The sequence below is a fragment of the Xenopus tropicalis genome, chromosome 5 (genome assembly GCF_000004195.4).
Source record: "Xenopus tropicalis strain Nigerian chromosome 5, UCB_Xtro_10.0, whole genome shotgun sequence".
Classification (NCBI taxonomy): domain Eukaryota; kingdom Metazoa; phylum Chordata; class Amphibia; order Anura; family Pipidae; genus Xenopus; species Xenopus tropicalis.
Window position 1 is genome coordinate 6,131,511 of NC_030681.2, and position 22,081 is coordinate 6,153,591.

The 22,081-nt window shown below is 50.0% G+C and overlaps 1 protein-coding gene across 1 annotated transcript in view; it reads right to left on the reverse strand.

The window, feature by feature from the left end:
• Positions 1 to 749: 749 nt before the first annotated feature.
• alk (ALK receptor tyrosine kinase) overlaps positions 750 to 22,081 on the reverse strand; it is a 185,870-nt gene continuing 164,538 nt past the window's right edge. Inside the window, exons 12-28 of the mRNA XM_031902225.1 lie at positions 20,545 to 20,692; positions 18,664 to 18,795; positions 18,209 to 18,353; positions 17,118 to 17,300; positions 16,648 to 16,746; positions 16,361 to 16,513; positions 15,441 to 15,554; positions 14,581 to 14,767; positions 13,337 to 13,427; positions 10,944 to 11,008; positions 8,812 to 8,941; positions 7,666 to 7,763; positions 5,972 to 6,064; positions 5,659 to 5,760; positions 4,609 to 4,743; positions 3,376 to 3,466; positions 750 to 1,872 (exon numbers count right to left, since the gene is read on the reverse strand). Of these exons, the coding sequence (XP_031758085.1) occupies positions 1,174 to 1,872; positions 3,376 to 3,466; positions 4,609 to 4,743; positions 5,659 to 5,760; positions 5,972 to 6,064; positions 7,666 to 7,763; positions 8,812 to 8,941; positions 10,944 to 11,008; positions 13,337 to 13,427; positions 14,581 to 14,767; positions 15,441 to 15,554; positions 16,361 to 16,513; positions 16,648 to 16,746; positions 17,118 to 17,300; positions 18,209 to 18,353; positions 18,664 to 18,795; positions 20,545 to 20,692 (2,665 nt within the window). The 3' untranslated portion in view covers positions 750 to 1,173. The remainder of the gene's footprint in view (positions 1,873 to 3,375; positions 3,467 to 4,608; positions 4,744 to 5,658; positions 5,761 to 5,971; positions 6,065 to 7,665; positions 7,764 to 8,811; positions 8,942 to 10,943; positions 11,009 to 13,336; positions 13,428 to 14,580; positions 14,768 to 15,440; positions 15,555 to 16,360; positions 16,514 to 16,647; positions 16,747 to 17,117; positions 17,301 to 18,208; positions 18,354 to 18,663; positions 18,796 to 20,544; positions 20,693 to 22,081) is intronic.

The window sequence follows — 22,081 nt, forward strand, 5'->3', positions numbered from 1 at the left end:
CACAATTCAGCAGGAACAGCCCCCTAAGTTTGCCCATAGCCTGTACAGAGAGATACCATAAAACTATGGCACATAGGGATTCCCCTGTACTAAGCACAATTCAGCAGGAACAGCCCCCTAAGTTTGCCCATAGCCTGTACAGAGAGATACCATAAAACTATGGCACATAGGGATTCCCCTGTACTAAGCACAATTCAGCAGGAACAGCCCCCTAAGTTTGCCCATAGCCTGTACAGAGAGATACCATAAAACTATGGCACATAGGGATTCCCCTGTACTAAGCACAATTCAGCAGGAACAGCCCCCTAAGTTTGCTCATAGCCTGTACAGAGAGATACCATAAAACTATGGCACATAGGGATTCCCCTGTACTAAGCACAATTCAGCAGGAACAGCCCCCTAAGTTTGCCCATAGCCTGTACAGAGAGATCCCATAAAACTATGGCAGCATAGGGATTCCCCTGTACTAAGCACAATTCAGCAGGAACAGCCCCCTAAGCCCCTGGCCATTAATCTAAATACACTTGAAGGAACATTTGCTGTATGGATCAATGTCTCTGTTCCTATTAATGATCCCTATGCGCAGTCTCATTGCCTTTCTGTGATTGGTGTTATGCTGAGCTTCCTGCCCTGTGATTGGCCGAACAACTTGTATAGAGCGCTTTCTCGTTTCTCAGGCCAGGAATGAAGGTATAAAAGAACCAGACTGCCCCCTATTGGCTGAAATATAATATCAGGCTGCACTCTGGGAAAACTCTGCTCCTTTGTTCCAAATGGCTGATACGTAATATATAAATAATGCCAATATAGTGATATATAAAGGTGCCAATAACCGAGCCGAATACAATAGCCCCCCCAACAGTACAAACAGGATTTCTACCCCACAGCCAATCATCACTGCGCTGGATACAAAAAGCGCGGGACTGATTAACCAATAGGAAGCAGAGTTTGGCTGTGGGAGGAGCAGAAATCCTGTTTTTGGTATTCAGGGATTTTTTCCCCGATTGTTGCCCTTTTCTCCATCTCTGGGGGGGGTCAGTTTGGTTTGTGGGAGGGGCTAAGCACAGGTGGTTCATGCGTGGGATCTGATGGGTGTGGCTTCGTGCGGCGATACGGAAAATATCCTATTGGCTTCTCCTGGATAAGAACGACACTAGAAAGAGTTACTGGGAGTTAGAGTTTCTCCTGGGCACTGCTGCTCGTACTCCTGGGGGCGGAGTCTTTCTGTGGGCATGGGGGCGGGGCCATGGGCGGCTCTATGGGCAGGCCCTGCTGCTGGTAGCCATAGTTGACTGTACCGCAGGGGAAGTGGCGGAGCCTGAAGAGAGGCACTTCCTGAACGTTAGAAGTCAGTGTTGATGGTTCCAGTAGCAGAGAGGATCCTGGGAGTCGACTCCCCGCGACCCGATTGGCAGCCGTGCAGTTCCCCTCGGTGACTGAGCTTGGGGGGTTCTCCTTCTCGGGGGTCGGTTTATCCGGAGGGCCGGGAGTTTTCACCACTGTTTTCCCGGTAAACCAAGAGCCGTAGGTCGGGTTCCAGAGGTTGGTGGGTTTGTTCCTGGAGCCTCGAAGCTCCGCCTGGGGGTTGGGCCGAGCAAACACCGCGTTGTCGTGGCCGCCACCCCCTTCCGGCCGGGATTTGGCGGGAACACGCGGCTCCGTGTGAACTTTATTGGGGATTTTCCCTCGGGGGTTGGGAGGAACCGGCGGCGGAGAACGTAGGGGCTGCAGGTCGTCTTTAATGGGCTTTTCTGGCGGAACCAGCGCCGGCGGAATCACGTCCGGGTCGTCGGAGCGCACAGGGGCCTTCTCCTCGTCTTCAACCACCGGCCCGTATTCCACCGGCAGAGACGTGTTAATCACATCCGGGTCCTGCGGGCACAAAGCAGCGGTCAGAATGGGGCAGTGGCCATCAAACTCCCAGCATTCCCTAGGAACCTACAGACGGACCCTCCTACCGGCACAACTGGGTCCCACTCACCCTGAGGCAGGGTCGGACTGGGCCGCCGGGGCACCGGGAGAAATCCTTGGGGGGGACCCACCGGCCCAGACCCGACCGTTACTCCCCTGATGCGTTAAACTTACTCTCACTCAGGGGGGACTCTGGGAAATACGGCCCTTTTGTGTAACTTAAGGTTTACTTTCCCTTGAACTGAGTGACTGTAATACTGTTAGAGGCTTCTCCCCCTTCATATCCCGAGTGAGACGTGAGGTTTAGCTTCCCCTTGCCCCTCCGGGCTCCGTTACTCGGCACTAATCTATTTGCTGTGTCAGTCGCCGGCGCGGCGTCTAATTAAACAACAGATTAGGGGCCGGAGGGCAATGAGATGCGCCATTAATTGATTTATAATTGTCTGTACGTGATAGATCCGCTACTGGCAGGGCTCCCAGCTCTGAGATCCACAGCGGCCACTAGGGGTGGCACAGTAACCCCCCAGTAACCCGCCATTGCCCCCCAGTAACCCGCCATTGCCCCCCCAGTAGCCCGCCATTGCCCCCCAGTAACCCACCATTGCCCCCCCAGTAGCCCGCCATTGCCCCCCAGTAACCCGCCATTGCCCCCCAGTAACCCGCCATTGCCCCCCAGTAAGCCGCCATTGCCCCCCAGTAGCCCGCCATTGCCCCCCAGTAAGCCGCCATTGCCCCCCAGTAGCCCGCCATTGCCCCCCAGTAGCCCGCCATTGCCCCCCAGTAACCCGCCATTGCCCCCCAGTAACCCGCCATTGCCCCCCAATAACCCGCCATTGCCCCCCAATAACCCGCCATTGCCCCCAGTAACCCGCCATTGCCCCCCAGTAACCCGCCATTGCCCCCCAATAACCCGCTATTGCCCCCCAATAACCCGCCATTGCCCCCCAATAACCTGCCATTGCCCCCAGTAACCCGCCATTGCCCCCCAGTAACCCGCCATTGCCCCCAAATAACCTGCCATTGCCCCCAATAACCCACCATTGGCCCCCAGTAACCCGCCATTGGCCCCCTGTTTGGGGCTGCAATTTGCAACTCTCAGGAATAAAGACAAAATAAACCAGTACCATATAAGAACTGATTGGGCCCCATACGTCAATTCAGGAGGAACAGCCCATATATTATATAGGTCAGGGTAGGGCCCCTTATCTTTCTATTTAGCCCCTCCCCTATTCATATTCCAGCCTCTCATTCAAACAGCTCCCTGGTTGCTAAGGTAATTCAACCCTAGCAACTAGATAGCTGCTGAAACTCAAACTCGAGAGCAAAAAGTGATTTTGCCTGTTTTGGAATCCCCGGAGCTCAGAGTCTCATTGGCCCTGACAGCACCGTATCCATGTCCAGGCTGGATCTCCCAGCAGCCCCTGCAGCACAAGGGTCCCTTTCTGGCACCAGGGGGCCCATTACCTGTTTGCAGTAGTTGATTCTCTCCAGTATGATGGCAAAGTTGGGCCTGTCTTCTGGCTGGTGTTGCCAACACTGGGTCATAATGCGATACCTGTAATACACAGACAGCAAGATACACGGTGACGTTGGGTTCAATGCCGGAGCCAATATAGAATAATATAGAACTGGAAGGTCCATATCTGATCCCATAAACTAAAATTATGATCAAACAAAGCTTTTGTGAAGGACTCAGGCTCTAAAGTACATCCCTTATTAAGTTCTCAGGGCAGAAGTAACAAAGTTCTTCAACGATAAGTCTTAGGCGAAAAAGCAAGAAGGTTCTAAGGAGGCCACTGATGAGTCTGTAAGGAGACCACCAATCAAGATCTAAGGAAACTGATGAGGATCATGTGGAGATCACTGATAAAGGAGAAAATCTAAGGAAATGACTGATTTTAGTTCCTAAAGAGACTACTGATAATGTTCTAAGGAAATCACTGTACGAGGTCCTAAGGAGACTACTGATGAGAATCTAAGATCACTGTATGAGGTTCTAAGGAGACTACTGATGAGAATCTAAGATCACTGTATGAGGTTCTAAGGAGACTACTGATGAGAATCTAAGATCACTGTATGAGGTTCTAAGGAGACTACTGATGAGAATCTAAGATCACTGTATGAGGTTCTAAGGAGACTACTGATGAGAATCTAAGATCACTGTATGAGGTTCTAAGGAGACTACTGATGAGAATCTAAGATCACCATATGAGGTTCTAAGGAGACTACTGATGTGAATCTAAGATCACTGTATGAGTTTCTAAGGAGACAACTGATGTGAATCTAAGATCACTGTATGAGTTTCTAAGGAGACAACTGATGAGGGCCAAAGACTACTTATAATGTTCAAAAGAAATTACTTTATGAGGTTCTAAGGAGACTACTGATGAGAATCTAAGGAGATCACTGTTCGATTTTCTAAGAAGGCCACGGATGAGGTTCTAAGGAGAGTAGTAGTGAGGTCCTAAGGAGATCACTGATAAGGTCCTAAGGAGACCACTGATGAAGTCCTAAGGAGACCGCTGATGAGGTCCTAAGGAGGCAATTGCTAAGGATCTAAGGAAACAAATTGTGAGGTACTATAAAGACCATTGCTGAGGTTCTACGGTTGGACTGCGGTGGGACCTGAGAGTGGGGCACGTAATGCAATAAACATTTGCCCATAGCTTGTCTTTAGATGAACCTAAATGAACATACACCGGCCCCGGACAGTTCTTGGGGGGATCCATCCTTCCTCCGCTCGTTACAAACTCCAGCACCTCCTGGTTACTCTTGCTGGGGTAGGGCATGTATCCCAGAGAGAAGATCTCCCACAGCAGGACTCCGAAGGACCTGAACACACAGAGATCTCCAGTCAGTAAAGAGACACATTCATGTGTGAAACTCACTTTGACTTAACTCCATCAACGTGACTGCTCCGCTCTGGGCATTACGACCCCCGTGGGGATTTCAATGCTCTTTCTATGTTCCCTGTCCGTCTTAATAAATCCCGCTTGGTTCCCTGGGCGCCAGTGTGTTGGGAAACAACGGCGTCGAGAGTCGTGTTCCCTGTCCGACATAATCAGCCTCAGAACCCGTGTGAGTTTGATGGATCTGTAGGAACAATGATCAGCCAAGTGTGGCCTCGGCGGAGAGCAGTGCCTTGTGGGGGTTTTTAGCTTTATGGACCATAAACCATTCACCATCACTGGGTGAGAAGCCACTCAATCGAAAGGTTAATTATCAAGTCGTTACTGGGTGGCCCAGTCTCTGCCACTCAATGACTCCGGGTGGCGTCTATAGCCACAATCATGGCATGTACAGCCAATCACAGCAAAAGAAGTGTTTCAAGGGGTGGAACAAATCCAATAGCCAATCAAATTCAGAGCTAGACCAACCTATAGGCACTCAGAGCATTAGAATGTTCATAGAGCTGGCTTACAAAGATAAACCAATCAGAAAGTCAGAATTTTAACCCCGCCAACTCTTATAGGAAGGAAATGCATGAAAGTGGCTCCTCCTACAATGCATAACCAATAGTTAAAAGTGGCATCTAGAGAGGGTGGCATAGAGGTTACCCCAGGAACACCCCTTACTTGCACCCCGAGGGCAGGCATTAAATACAGGGCACCCTGGCACCTAACAGCATTTGCCCCAGAATACAGCTGCGCAGTCTGTGGCCCCAGTTGCCAATTGACCCGGGGCAACAGTTAACGAGGGACCTCTTGCTATAAGTAGATACTGCCCCGGCCAGCAGGGGGTACATACCACGTGTCGGTCTTAGATGTAAAGATCCCCTCCATAAAGGCCTCGGGTGGCATCCATTTGACGGGCAACATGGCGCAGCCTCCCTTCCTGTAGTAGCTGGCCCTGGGGGGGCAAGTGTGTGTGTTACAGTCAAATCCTGCACCTTTTTGCATGGCTGGATGTATTACAGTATAATGTAGTATGAGCTCCACCTACTGGCTGCACAAGCAAACTGCTGCCCTAAAGCAACAATCAGCATGGCAGCTCCTTGGCAGTGTAACTAAGTGTAACGGTTTTATATTTATAATTGTGAGTTCACTTTGCCTTTTCTTACCTGTATATGTCCCGCGCCATCCCGAAATCTCCAATCTTGGCCACCCGTCCCGACCCCTGGCAGGTAAGGAGACAATTCCTGGCAGCGATATCCCTAAGGCGAGAGAGGAAACCCCGGTAACAAGGTATTTGTATCAGATCAGCGGGACCAGCGGCCCCTCAGTTTCCCATGGTGCCCCTGTTTTGTTCTCTTAAAAACCTGTTCTTTCTGGGCAGGACTGAACAATATTTTTAGCCACACCCACTTTTAAAGGCACAGGTTTCATAACACAAAGTGCATTATATAGGTATAAAGATCCATGTGTATAAAAGAACCTTATCTGGTTCTGTAGGTGAGTCCGATTGCTTGTGAGGCACCGACAGGCCCAATATACAGGCCCAGTATACAGGCCCAATATACAGACCCAGTGTACAGGCCCAATATACAGAGTCAATGTACAGACCCAATATACAGAGTCAATGTACAGACCCAATATACAGACCCAATATACAGACCCAATATACAGGCCCAATATACAGACCCAATATACAGACCCAGTATACAGGCCCAATATACAGACCCAATATACAGACCCAATATACAGACCCAGTGTACAGGCCCCATATACAGGCCCAGTGTACAGACCCAATATGCAGACCCAATATACAGACCCAGTGTACAGGCCCAATATGCAGACCCAATATACAGACCCAGTGTACAGGCCCAATATGCAGACCCAATATGCAGACCCAATATACAGACCCAGTGTACAGACCCAATATGCAGACCCAATATACAGGCCCAGTGTACAGGCCCAATATACAGACCCAATATACGGACCCAATATACAGGCCCAATATACAGGCCCAATATGCAGGCCCAATATGCAGACCCAATATGCAGACCCAATATACAGACCCAGTGTACAGACCCAATATGCAGACCCAATATACAGGCCCAATATACAGACCCAATATACAGACCCAATATACAGACCCAGTGTACAGGCCCAATATGCAGACCCAATATGCAGACCCAATATACAGGCCCAATATACAGACCCAATATACAGGCCCAATATGCAGACCCAATATACAGACCCAATATACAGACCCAATATACAGACCCAGTGTACAGGCCCAATATGCAGACCCAATATACAGGCCCAGTGTACAGTCCCAATATACAGACCCAATATACAGACCCAGTGTACAGGCCCAATATGCAGACCCAATATACAGACCCAATATACAGACCCAGTGTACAGTCCCAATATACAGACCCAATATACAGACCCAGTGTACAGGCCCAATATGCAGACCCAATATACAGACCCAATATGCAGACCCAATATACAGACCCAGTGTACAGACCCAATATACAGACCCAATATACAGGCCCAATATACAGACCCAGTGTACAGACCCAATATACAGACCCAATATGCAGACCCAATATACAGACCCAGTGTACAGACCCAATATACAGACCCAATATACAGGCCCAATATACAGACCCAGTGTACAGACCCAATATACAGACCCAATATACAGACCCAATATACAGACCCAATATACAGGCCCAATATACAGACCCAGTGTACAGACCCAATATACAGACCCAATATACAGACCCAATATACAGGCCCAATATACAGAGCCAATATACAGAGCCAATATACAGACCCAATATACTATCCCCCATTCGGCTCATACCTGTGAATGAAATGGTTTTCCTCCAGATACTTGCAGCCCTGGGCGATGTCACAAGACACGTTCAATAGGTCCAACATGGTGATGGAGGAAGGCTGGTTCTGCAGGGGAGGGAAAGCATTGGCCAATGAAATTGGTGATTAAAATGCTCTGTGGTTGCTAAGGACAGAGACCCTAGAGATCGTCATGGGGCTAGATTGTTTTCTGCGACATATCTCTCTGTTCAGGCTGGTTGGTTGCTAGGCTAAGTGGCCATAACAACAAGAAAGCAGATAAGTTTTTCCCTGCTGAACTCTGGGGAGATTCCAAATATATGACAGCAAAGGTTGCGGCTTAATTCATTAGCGCTAATTGGAGTCGGACGATTTAATGCTCGTCGTAATTGTCACTAAAGCCTGGATTAAGCTGTAAGCTCCGCAATCAATAGAACTCGCCTCGTGCCGCGGCGCCGGGGGCTGGGCCAACGCCAGGAACCAACCGCGATTAATGGGGAGTCATAAAAGGACACGGCCCGGCCTGTAATTCATTTCCCCTATGGATCTATGGGGCAACGGAAGGTTCCGCAGAAGGGCAACGCTCTTAAAGGGGTAGTCCACCCTTAAATGATATTCTGAGACAATTTGCAACTGGTTTTCATTTTTCATTATTTGTGGTTGCCAGGGTCTTGTTTAGGTTAGCAACCAGGCAACAGTTTATATGGAGACTGGAATATGGATGGGAGGAGGGGGGATGGTCTGAAAAAGAAAGATAAGGAATAAAAAGTAACAATAATAATAAAATTGTAAGCTAACAGAGCAATAGTTTTAGTTGCCGGGGTCAGTGACCCCCATTTGAAAGCTTCAAGGAGTTAGAAGAAGGTGAATAATTAAACTATAAAAAAAAATAATGAAGACCAATTGCAAAGTTGCTAAGAATAGGGCATTCTATAACATATTAAAAGTTCATGTAAAGGCGAGCCAGCCATTTAAAGGGCATATAAACCCCACACAAAGGTCCATAATGCAATTAAGCAACAAAAGATTGAGCTTTTCCCCCCCAAGTGGAACAAACATGGAGGCCGCTGTGTGTGTCACGGATCCAGGCTAATGGGGCTCTGCAGTGGGGCCGGGGGGCTCTGCAGCACAAGGAGCAGACAAGGGGGGGTCTCACCAGCCGGGGCCGCGTCTGCCTGAGGAAGGATTTCAGGTCCCCTCCGGCCATGAGTTCCAGGAGGATAAACCGGGGCAGCGCCTGCAGGCTGACACCGATGCACCGCACTATGTTCTGGTGGCTGAATTTACTGGGAGAGAGAGAGAGAGAGAATACGTGAGGTTCTGGCTCCGACCCAAATGTAATTACCATTCCCACATCTCAACGGTCAGAAGGACATGAAGGTCAGTGTTTTGCACATAAATATTGTATTGTCCCTGCCGACCTGTCCTCCCCCTCACGGTACCGACCCCTCCTGGTACCGACCCCTCCCCACCCTCCCGGTATCGACCCCTCCCCACCCTCCCGGTACCGACCCCTCCCCACCCTCCCGGTACCGACTCCTCCCCACCCTCCCGGTACCGACTCCTCCCCACCCTCCCGGTACCGACCCCTCCCCACCCCTCCCCGGTACCGACCCCTCCTGGTACCGACCCCTCCCCACCCTCCCGGTACCGACCCCTCCTGGTACTGACCCCTCCCCACCCTCCCGGTACCGACCCCTCCTGGTACCGACCCCTCCCCACCCTCCCGGTACCGGACCCCTCCTGGTACCGGACCCCTCCCCCACCCTCCCGGTACCGACCCCTCCCGGTACCGACCCCCCCCCACCCTCCCGGTACCGACCCCTCCCGGTATCGACCCCTCCCCACCCCTCCTCAGATTTGATAATCAAGCCTGTCCGTTCTACATCTGCCCAATTCTAGGCTGTGAGTCGGGGAGGCCTGTCGGCCCTTAAGGTCCCCATACACGGGCCGACTATAGCTGCCGATATGGGTCCCTTGGACCGATTCGGCAGCTAATCGTCCCGTGTATGGGGAGAGCAGAGCGGCCTGGCCTGGCCGACCGATATCTGGCCAGATCTCGATCGGCCAGGTTAGAAAATCCGGTCGGATCAGGGACCGCATCGGCTCGTTGATGCGGTCCCCGATCCGACTGCCCCATTGCCGCCCACATAATCCGATCGTTTGGCCCCAGGGCCAAACGATCGGATTATTTTTTTTTTTACCTAAATACTCCCCGATATCGCCCACCCGTAGGTGGGGATATCGGGGGAAGATCCGTTCGCTTGGCGACATCGCCAAGCGAGCGGATCTGCTCGTGTATGGCCACCTTTAGTCGGTCGTAACGACCCCAATGTTTATCGGCCGCTGCCCGGCACTTTGCCCTGAGATTTCACTAGGGTTCCCTTGGGTGCTCTGGGTCACATTTTATTTCTCTTTGTCTCCAGGAACAGCACCCACGTGAGGGGCATAAGCGGGTGCCCAATTCCTACAGTGAGAAAGAGCCAATTAGGCCCGAAACGTTGCTGCTGCCCGCATTGTGACAATAAAGGCAATTTAATAAAATAAACGTGGGGCAGTTTAGGCCAAAACCCCAATGGGCCCGACCCAGACACCCAGCGATGCCCCACAAACCAGACTCAAAGCCCTTATTGGCCGGGGCCCCAGTAGAACCATTTCCGACCCGTGTTGGTTTCAGACCCTGAGTGACAAGGGCAGTTCTACTTAATGGCGACAAACCCATTGAGTGGCTGTAGCCGATTGTGCTGATTGTGTGGCTTCTAATGGGGACAGTAAGGGACCGTTTAACCTTCACCCTGACAGCCAATCGAGCGCAGTCACATCATTAACAGCCGGGGGCCACACTTCGCTGGTTCTATTGATGTTCTGTCTCCAGTTCCACCGGCTCATTATCAGCCTGCTGTCCCTGCAGAACCCGCTGGGCCCCCAGCCAGGAACAGAAAGCAACAGAGCCCCCCCTTACTCAGGGGCCCCCCAGCTGTTTGTCACTCACAGTCGGGCCCTGTGTAATGGTTCCTCCTTGCTAAGAACCCCAGTGTGGGGGATTCAAGAACCCGCTGGTACCTGCACATTGCAGGCTTGGGGTAATTCAGAGATTGGCACCGGTGCCCCGGGGCACTGAGGTCCGGCATTTAGCATGGAAACGTGCAACGGGCCCGATACCCAGAACCACTCTGTGTGCTGACCTCTGGGTAATGCCAGGGCCTATTATGAGTCTTACTTCGGACCTGTCTGGGTAACAAGGGGAACCGGCTGGCTCGGCTCTTGATATTAACCAGGGCCCCCTACCTTATAATCAGAGCTTCCATCAGAAAGTCCAGTTCGTCTTGTTCGGAACAAACTTCTGGAAGAGTCTAGAAATAGAAATAAGAACCAACGTCATTAAAGTATCAGGTCCAACAAGACTTCATCTGCCCTCACCCCAATATGAATAGATGAACCCCAAGGTATTACCCCCCCCCTCATTCCCCAACTCAGCTGACAAATAACTCGGCTCCTAACGAGGAAGCAGTGACCTTTGGGCCCCGTTGGAATCAATACTCCCAGTCTGTCTCTAAACCAATAGGAACGCAGCGTGCAGTAAAGATGGATATTCCCCCCCGGGAGTCATTTATCAGCAGAAACCGATATTAATCTCACTAATTTCTCTCATCCGCTGCCCAAAAGGGCACAGAAACGCAACTGCTCTCCGGCGGTATCTGGATCTGATTTTAGGGGATGTTTCCAATCCGGCACTGAGAACGGAGCAAATCCAGACCCCGGGGGCACGTGTTTTTAGAATGGGCATCTCTTAGTACTGGCTTACCTATTGTTTCTCCTACTCCCATGTAACTGGAGGAGTCCCAAGCCGGACTTGGATTTCTTACTATTGAGTGCTATTCTGATACCTACTGGGAGCTGCTATCTTGCTCCCTTCCCATTGTTCTGCTGATCGGCTGCTGGGGGTGAGGGGGGGGGGATATCACTCCAACTTGCAGCGCAGCAGTAAAGTGTGCCTGAGTCTGAGCTTTCAGAAGGAGCCAGCGCTACACATTAGAACTGCTTTCAGCTAACCTATTGTTTCTCCTACTCCCATGTAACTGGGGGAGTCCCAAGCCGGACTTGGATTTCTTACTATTGAGTGCTATTCTGATACCTACTGGGAGCTGCTATCTTGCTCCCTTCCCATTGTTCTGCTGATCGGCTGCTGGGGGTGAGGGGGGGGATATCACTCCAACTTGCAGCGCAGCAGTAAAGTGTGCCTGAGTCTGAGCTTTCAGCCAGCGCTACACATTAGAACTGCTTTCAGCTAACCTATTGTTTCTCCTACTCCCATGTAATTGGAGGAGTTCCAAGCCGGACTTGGATTTCTTACTATTGAGTGCTATTCTGATACCTACTGGGAGCTGCTATCTTGCTCCCTTCCCATTGTTCTGCTGATCGGCTGCTGGGGGGAGGGGGGGGGATATCACTCCAACTTGCAGCGCAGCAGTAAAGTGTGCCTGAGTCTGAGCTTTCAGCCAGCGCTACACATTAGAACTGCTTTCAGCTAACCTATTGTTTTTCCTACTCCCATGTAACTGGAGGAGTCCCAAGCCGGACTTGGATTTCTTACTATTGAGTGCTATTATGATACCTACTGGGAGCTGCTATCTTGCTCCCTTCCCATTGTTCTGCTGATCGGCTGCTGGGGGTGAGGGGGGGGGGATATCACTCCAACTTGCAGCGCAGCAGTAAAGTGTGCCTGAGTCTGAGCTTTCAGCCAGCGCTACACATTAGAACTGCTTTCAGCTAACCTATTGTTTCTCCTACTCCCATGTAACTGGAGGAGTCCCAAGCCGGACTTGGATTTCTTACTATTAAGTGCTATTCTGATACCTACTGGGAGCTGCTCTCTTGCTCCCTTCCCATTGTTCTGCTGATTGGATAATCCCCTAACCCCAATTTAACCCCCCGGGGGCAGGGAAGGGATTGAGCTGACTCGGCGCCTCTGCAGTAAAACAGACTCTTATTCTGACTGCTGAACACGCAGCTCCAAAATCCAATATTATATCGGCAAGTCGGTCAATTGCAGCCTTCACCCCGCTGGGCAGTGCTGACTAATAGGATACGGGGCCGCGTGCGGTTACATCCAAGTTCATCAAGTCGGATTTTATTATCAAAGAAAGTGCTGTTCCTGCCTGAATCCCCCCTCCTGCTCGGCAGCTCTTAAAGGAACAGTGCGGTATTAATATAAGTCATATTTATTAAAGCAGAGTTACATGGAGAAAACATAAAAACCATTATTATATAGTTAGGTTTTTCCTATTGTCTCCTACAAAGCAGCAGTCCTGCCCTGCTTTATGGCTGAGATGCTTTTCTATTTATTGCAACAGTCCTGCCCTGCTTTATGGCTGAGATTCTTTTCTATTTATTGCAGCAGTCCTGCCCTGCTTTATGGCTGAGATTCTTTTCTATTTATTGCAGCAGTCCTGCCCTGCTTTATGGCTGAGATTCTTTTCTATTTATTGCAGCAGTCCTGCCCTGCTTTACGGCCGAGATTCTTTTCTTTCTATTGAAGCAATACACTGCGGGGAGCAGCGCTACAAGTTTTCTGCCTATTCTGGATAATGGGTTTCTACATTATAGATCCCATAAATCCAACTGAAATACTATTGAATGCACTATCCGTTTCTATTAGACGCTGAGCATGACTGACTTACCTTCACTGCCACCTTTAAAGGGTTCGGGTCACTTGGGGTACCCAGCACTTGCCCTTCATACACTTCTCCGAATGCCCCGTGCCCCAAACCCCTGGCATGAAACATAAGGGAAACAAACTCATCAGAACTGTATTACAGGGAATGTACTAACCCAAACCAACCAGTCAAGCAATCTACTGGTCTGTTGTTTGAAAGCAAACATCTCATTGGTTGCTGTGGGTTACTAGACCTTTTGGAATTTTTGCAGTTTGCATGAATCATTCTCAGTGTAAGCAAATTCATCAGGATGGTCCAGGCAAGGCAAAGGGGCAAGGCTTAAAGAAAATGGGTCGGTACATGGACAGATATGGGTGAGCTGTTAAATGGACCCTTGATCAATGGAACCTTGAATAAGCCGATTAAGGGACCCTTGAATGAGCTCATTATGGGACCCTGGGATGAGCTATGGATGGAACCCCTGGATAAGCTGATTAGAGAATACTTGGACGAGCTCATAAAGGGACCTGAGCTGTTTGAGGGACCACTAGAAGTTGATGTAGGGACCCTTGGATGAGCTGATGATGGAATTGAGTAAGCTGATGAAGGAATCCTTGGGTGAGATGATGAAGGGACCATTGGATGAGTTGATAAGGAACCCTTGGGTGAGTTGATAAGGAACCCTTGGGTGAGTTGATAAGGAACCCTTGGGTGAGATGATGAAGGGATCATTGGATGAGTTGATAAGGAACCCTTGGATGAGTTGATGAAGGGAACTTTGGATGAGAAGATGAAGGAACCCTTGGGTGAGATGATGAAGGGATCATTTGATGAGTTGATAAAGAACCCTTGGGTGAGATGATAAAGGGATCATTGGATGAGTTGATAAGGAACCCTTGGGTGAGTTGATAAGGAACCCATGGGCGAGATGATGAAGGGACCATTTGATGAGTTGATAAGGAACTCTTGGGTGAGATGATGAAGGGACCTTTGGATAAGCTTATGAAGGAAACTTGGGTGAGCTAATGAAAAGACCTTTTGGATGAGAAGATGAAGTGAGCTGATGATTTTGTCCTTTTAAAGACACTCTTCACCTTTAAATCAACTTTAACTATCTTGGAGACAGTTTGCCATTAGTCTTCATTTTGTTTGTGGTTTCTAATCTGGCTAGAAGAAATCATTAATAATAATTAAGGACCTAATTGTCCTACAATAGCACAGACTGAAGTGAATTCCAGGGCAAACTACAGACTGGAGGTTGCACTCACCTAATAAGGGAGATATTTTTGCGCGGTACTTCCTTGAGGTCGCCGATAGAGGTGACCTTCCCGGCAAAACAATAGTTGGGGTTATAGTCCGTCATGATGGTGGAGGTTCGGACCTTGCTGAGCTTATAGTCCGGGCTCTGCAGCTCCATCTGTATGGCCTGTAGCTCCTGGTGCTTCTTTCGGTACACTGGGAACAGAGCACAATATACTCTTTATTCGGTGCAAACGGCCTAACGTGGGAGACTGTGGCCCTCAAGGAGATGTTTATGGACCCCCCCAGCCTGACTAATCAGCCTGTTTGACTGTAGTTGATCAATAGTTGCTGTTCTGTTACTGCTATGCCATTGGTCTCAGATGAAACGTGAACTGGAATAACCCAACGAATTCTCCTAAAGTGTTAATTGCAATGAAGTGGACAAGCCGGGCAACATATGTTCTGCTATAGCGAGAGGCGCTCTGCTGCCCGACGGCTGGCACCGGGAATGGGAGCCGCGCGGTGTAATTAATGATGGATCAATGCACCGTGGGTCCCCGGGGGGGGGGATGAGTTTGTAGACCAGATGTTAAAGGCTTTGATGGTTCATTCTGCCCCGTGGCACAACCAGCTGAACATGCAGAGCGTCTGGGCCGAGGTTGCTCTGCCTTCTGGATAGAAGTCTTTTCAATAACTCTTTCCCACAATTCTTAGCTGATCAATAACAACTAAACTTTGATTAGCGAGTTGGAATCCTGCGCTAAAGGAGTAATTCATCCCTTGAGGAGCAGGGAATTCAGTCGCGCCTCTGCATTGATTGGATTGAATTAGAAGTGATATTAATGTAAAGACTGTCAGCTCTGTGGGCCAGAGCCGGGTCACTCACCTATCATTATCCCAGAGAAAGCCAATATGAGAGCCGCCACCAGGGCCGACGTCACAATGGACAAAACCAGCGACAGTGGCAGATGCGTCTCCTGGGCCGGCGCCAACGCCTCATCTGCAAACCATAGTGACATCACCATGAGATAACCATAGCAACCAGACTGCAATATTCACTATTTAATCCTTCAATTGCTCTGCAAGGTAATAGGGTTTAGCATTGGCTGACTGCATAGGAGGGGAGGCTGTAAGGGACCATGGTGCCGGCATCATTACGTTATGTATGTAACTGGAGGAGTCCCAAGCCGGACTTGGATTTCTTACTATTGAGTGCTATTCTGATACCTACTGGGAGCTGCTATCTTGCTCCCTTCCCATTGTTCTGCTGATCGGCTGCTGGGGGTGAGGAGGGAGATATCACTCCAACTTGCAGCGCAGCAGTAAAGTGTGCCTGAGTCTGAGCTTTCAGCCAGCGCTACACATTAGAACTGCTTTCAGCTAACCTATTGTTTCTCCTACTCCCATGTAACTGGAGGAGTCCCAAGCCGGACTTGGATTTCTTACTATTGAGTGCTATTCTGATACCTACTGGGAGCTGCTATCTTGCTCCCTTCCCATTGTTCTGCTGATCGGCTGCTGGGGGTGAGGGGGGGGGGGATATCACTCCAACTTGCAGCGCAGCAGTAAAGTGTGCCTGAGTCTGAGCTTTCAGCCAGCGCTACACATTAGAACTGCTTTCAGCTAACCTATTGTTTCTCCTACTCCCATGTAACTGGAGGAGTCCCAAGCCGGACTTGGATTCCTTACTTGTTCCGCTGATCGGCTGCTGGGGGTGAGGGGGGGGGGATATCACTCCAACTTGCAGCGCAGCAGTAAAGTGTGCAGGCTCTGTACATATGTTCAATAGAGCTGTAACCGACTCACCAATACAGGAGACCCCATCCTCAGCCAGGACAGTGCCGCGCTCACATAGACAGACGATTCTCTTGCTCTCGGGATCCAGGAGACACTCGTCCATCTCGCAGTGACTGCAGTTCAGGTGCAGTTTGATCTCCACCTCCCCGTGTCCCTCTATCACTGCAAAAAGCCAGAAAGCGAGATGGGAAATGGAAACACCAGCAGCCAATAAGGGTGAGATACTTTGCAATTGGTCTTTTTTTTATTATTGGTAGCGACATTCATACAGGAATGTACAGATAATATACAGTTACCTTTTAAGGGAGGGGTGTAGACAACCCCCCGGGGGCTGATAAAGGACACGCCTTCCAGCCCATCCATTTCTGCACTGTTACCCTCAGCAGCGTTTCCTCCTGCGGACAGTGGGGGGGCAGAAGGGCAGAATTAGCCGTTATTTGTGCGCTGGTGCAACTAATAAAGGGCTCCCCTAGGGATGAGTCTGCGGCCATAAGTTTTCAGGGTCCTTTTTTTATTTCTTACCCCTCGGGTAAGTGTTGTTCTTGGGTTGTTCTCTTTCCCATGGTCAGGCAAAGGGGAGGGGCTTGGGCACAAACTGGTAGTTCCATTGTGTTGATGTCCTTAATGGAACTCATGCAAATGACCTCAAGCTTTTCTGCAATAGGATTTAAGCTTTAAACAAATTCAGCCCAATAGAGGAGACCCCCAATACCATCTATCCCCCCCCCAGGGTGTATCTACAGCAAATAACATGGCAGATACTCACCAATATATCCCCCTCCTCCGCCTCCTGAGGAACATCCCCCTCCGCCCCCTCCGAATCCACCTCTAGTCTCCCAGCCCCACTTCTTAACGGCCTGGGGGCAGGATTCTCCACCAATGGCGCCTTCCATTAGGGACTTGCCCGCCCACGGTAACGCAGTGTGATCATTCCATCCGCCACCGCCACCTATAAATTATAAAGGATTTCACTGGTGAATCAACAATTTACTTTTAAAAACAGTCAGTGGTTCGGTGAGGTATTGGCGGGGCTCTGGTGAGGTGTGGGCGGGGTCTGGTGAGGTGTGGGCGGGGTCTGGTGAGGTATGGGCGGGGTTCTGGTGAGGTATGGGCGGGGTTCTGGTGAGGTATGGGTGGGGTTCTGGTGAGGTATGGGCGGGGCTCTGTTGAGGTATGGGCGGGGCTCTGTTGAGGTATGGGCGGGGGTCTGGTGAAGTACGGGCGGGGGTCTGGTGAGGTATGGGCGGGGTTCTGGTGAGGTATGGGCGGGGCTCTGGTGAGGTATGGGTGGGGCTCTGGTGAGGTATGGGCGGGGCTCTGTTGAGGTATGGGCGGGGTTCTGGTGAAGTATGGGCGGGGGTCTGGTGAGGTATGGGTGTGGCTCTGGCGAGGTATGGGCGGGGTTCTGGTGAGGTATGGGTGGGGTTCTGGTGAGGTATGGGCGGGGCTCTGTTGAGGTATGGGCGGGGCTCTGTTGAGGTATGGGCGGGGGTCTGGTGAAGTACGGGCGGGGGTCTGGTGAGGTATGGGCGGGGTTCTGGCGAGGTATGGGCGGGGCTCTGGTGAGGTATGGGTGGGGCTCTGGTGAGGTATGGGTGGGGCTCTGGTGAGGTATGGACGGGGCTCTGTTGAGGTATGGGCGGGGTTCTGGTGAAGTATGGGCGGGGGTCTGGTGAGGTATGGGTGTGGCTCTGGCAAGGTATGGGCGGGGTTCTGGCGAGGTGTGGGTGGGGTTCTGGTGAGGTGTGGGCGGGGCTCTGGTGAGGTGTGGGCGGGGCTCTGGTGAGGTGTGGGCGGGGCTATGGTGAGGTGTGGGTGGGGTTTGAGTGGAACCAGAGATGGCCAGGGTTTCTGTACCTGCTGCCCCTGATTTGCCATTCATTCCCGGGATGGTGTAATTGCTCTCCAGTCTCTCGGGGGGGATTACACTGGCCTTGGAGCGATACGCCCTTCCGCCCCCCCCTGCCGCTATCAGCAATGGGACAGGCTTTCCACTCTCCATCTGTTATGGGGGATATAATAACAGGGGAACAAGAAATCAGTTAGAATGAATACAGCTTGCAGAACTACAACTCCCAGAATCCTCACCAAAATACACGTTTAAGTAACTCCCCAATGTACATTCATTGACATTATTGCTATTTAGCAATTCAGCTCTCCTCCAATCAGTACCTTTATTTACAGGGTGCAAGGCATTGTGGGATACAGAGGCTTGGCTGGCAGGAAAGTGGCCTTTACTCTCCTTTGCCCTCGGTTCTTTCTCTCATAAGAGCTTATTGAAGTTGCTTTGTGCAAAAACAATATTATTTTACCTTGAAGACGTATGTTGCTCCGCCTCCGCCGCCTCCTCCTCCCGCCCACTCGCTCACACTGCCGTTAATCCGCAATTCATCCTCAATCTCAGTGTTTTCCCCAATACAAACCATCTGCAGCACAGAATTGGCCTATGGAGACAGAGACAGTTCCTCAGTGGGTTCCTCAGAGGGGTTGGATGGTTTCCCCCATAGCGACCAATACACCCAGGGATGGAGCAACAGATGGAGCCAACAACTGCCGGGCCAGGGGTCTTGTCTGATCAACTGTTTCAAGGTCTCTGTGCAAAACGGCCAATGTGGGCTTGGGGCTTGGCCATCAGATTGGGCCCAGGAACTTCAAGTTCTAAACCATGTGATGGGATGGATCTGCCCATGGGAGAGGTGCCTTACGCAAAGGTACAGGGAGGCCCCCCAACCAGCACTTGTAACTGGGAAGAGTGGGGTGAAATGGAACAACATGATGGGAATAGTAGGGCAAGATGGCAGCAGTGGGAAACAAAACCAAGATGGAGTTAGTAGGACAAGACAGACAGAGTTTGGCAAGATGGCAACTGTAAGGCATGATGGTGACAGTAGAAGAAGATGAAGAAAGTAGTGCAAAATGGAGACAGTAGGGCAAGATGGAGACAGTAGGACAAGATGGAGACAGTAGGGCAAGATGGAGACAGTAGGACAAGATGGGGACAGTAGGGCAAGATGGAGACAGTACGGCAAGATGGAGACAGTAGGACAAGATGGAGACAGTAGGACAAGATGGAGACAGTAGGACAAGATGGGGACAGTAGGGCAAGATGGAGACAGTACGGCAAGATGGAGACAGTAGGACAAGATGGAGACAGTAAGACAAGATGGGGACAGTAGGGCAAGATGGAGACAGTAGGGCAAGATGGAGACAGTAGGACAAGATGGAGACAGTAGGGCAAGATGGAGACAGTAGGGCAAGATGGAGACAGTAGGACAAGAGGGAGACAGTAGGGCAAGAGGGAGACAGTAGGGCAAGATGGAGACAGTAGGGCAAGAGGGAGACAGTAGGGCAAGATGGAGACAGTAGGGCAAGATGGAGAGTGAAGCTTCCAGGGCATGCTGGGAATTGTAGTCACTTGGCATGGGAAGGCTTTTCTCTTGCAGTTACTTGCCTCTCCCATAGGAATGAATGAGGGGACAGCAGAAAGTCAGACCCGGGGGGGTGGGGGCTGAACTGCACAAATCACAATGACATTATGAGAATGACCTTCATACAGGCCGTATATTGCTCAATTGCTGATTATAATCCAATTAAGTAGGTACATGCCTGCATAATTGCACGAAGCTTAATGACTTCATCAGCCAATTAATTTGCACTTGAACTTCGTTCTGCAAGTTAATGAGCTTCTGATGAACAAAATAAACCACAAAAATAAACGATACTGAGTAACAAGCCATGAACGTCTGGCTTTGATCCACCGCTTACTATGGAGCTGAACTAAGCAGGGGCCGGCCTACAGTGGTCACGTGACTATGGGAAGCCCCTGTTTTCCAGACATATCCCATATTATACATATTACATGCAACACTGATACTGAGTGACTAAAGTGTTGGGCTGGGCCTTCTAGAACCCACCACAAAACCTGAAATCCAGGGCCCACCGGAAATAAGATTTGGGCAAATTAATAGGATTCTGATGAGACTTGGCCTATCTGGCTCCTCGGGGGCAGGGAGACCCTTAATATATATTAATAATACAGTGATTGTTTTAGTTGTAGCCCTGCCAGGTGGGTCTGTCATATAACGTTACCCTGTCTACCCATCAGCAAGTTCAGAATTCTATGTAAATAAAAATAAAAAAGCTAACACTCCAAAAACCAACAGTTAGAATCCCGAAGTAACCAAAAGTCTTACCCGGGGGCAGGCGTCCTCTCCCTTCTGCCCAACCAGAATATACAGGATCTCGTCCTTCTGGAGCTCAAAGATCCCAATTAATGAGATGCCTTGAGCCAATGTGGGGGTCTTCCCTCCATTCCCCCCCGCCGCTCCGTAACCTGAAATCCTGAGAAGTAAGGGATTTACTCACAATGATATTTATATGAGACATTTATATCCATTTATAACCAATGGCAGGATAGGGATTCCCCTGTACTAAGCACAATTCAGCAGGAACAGCCCCCTAAGTTTGCTCATAGTCTGTACAGAGAGATACCATAAAACTATGGCACATAGGGATTCCCCTGTACTAAGCACAATTCAGCAGGAACAGCCCCCTAAGTTTGCTCATAGCCTGTACAGAGAGATACCATAACACTATGGCACATAGGGATTCCCCTGTACTAAGCACAATTCAGCAGGAACAGCCCCCTAAGTTTGCTCATAGCCTGTACAGAGAGATACCATAAAACTATGGCACATAGGGATTCCCCTGTACTAAGCACAATTCAGCAGGAACAGCCCCCTACGTTTGCCCATAGCCTGTACAGAGACATACCATAAAACTATGGCACATAGGAATTCCCCTGTACTAAGCACAATTCAGCAGGAACAGCCCCCTAAGTTTGCTCATAGCCTGCACAGAGAGATACCATAAAACTATGGCACATAGGGATTCCCCTGTACTAAGCACAATTCAGCAGGAACAGCCCCCTAAGTTTGCCCATAGCCTGTACAGAGACATACCATAAAACTATGGCACATAGGGATTCCCCTGTACTAAGCACAATTCAGCAGGAACAGCCCCCTAAGTTTGCCCATAGGCTGTACAGAGAGATACCATAAAACTATGGCACATAGGGATTCCCCTGTACTAAGCACAATTCAGCAGGAACAGCCCCCTAAGTTTGATTTCTAAATACAGTAATTATCTAGTCTAGACCTATTGTTTGTATCAGCAGCTCATTAGAAAAATATCTGCTATTTGGAAAATCCCATGTGCCAGGCATTTTGGATAAGAGATCCCTATGCATATTTCCCGTCTGTGCATGTAGAGGCCGGGAGGCTCTAAGTATCAGCACTCGGGTATCAGATAGGCACAGAACTGGTTAATATTCCCCCATTAAATAAACTGCCAATAAAGGAACCAATCACATCCCATGAATACCAATGCGGGAATCACTTTCACTCAAAGGATTGGTTGGAGATATTCCAGATCTGCTCCCTGAGTGTCAGTCTGTGTCTGTATTGTCCTCTAATTGCTTCTATAATAAAGCTAATCCTGAATGTGGGGCGGAACCAGGGAGGAGACGGCACCAAAGGAACCGGGACCTTCAGCACATACATTGGCACAACCAGGGCAAGCTATGCCCAACACAAAGCCCCATTGGCACAGAGTAGCTCTGAGGAACAGCAACAGAAACAATGTGCTGGAAGAGCTGAAAAAAGATCCAAAAAAATCAGGTACTGGCACGGTGAGGGCAGTGAGGTTGGGGAATGTCCTTCCTAGTGGATC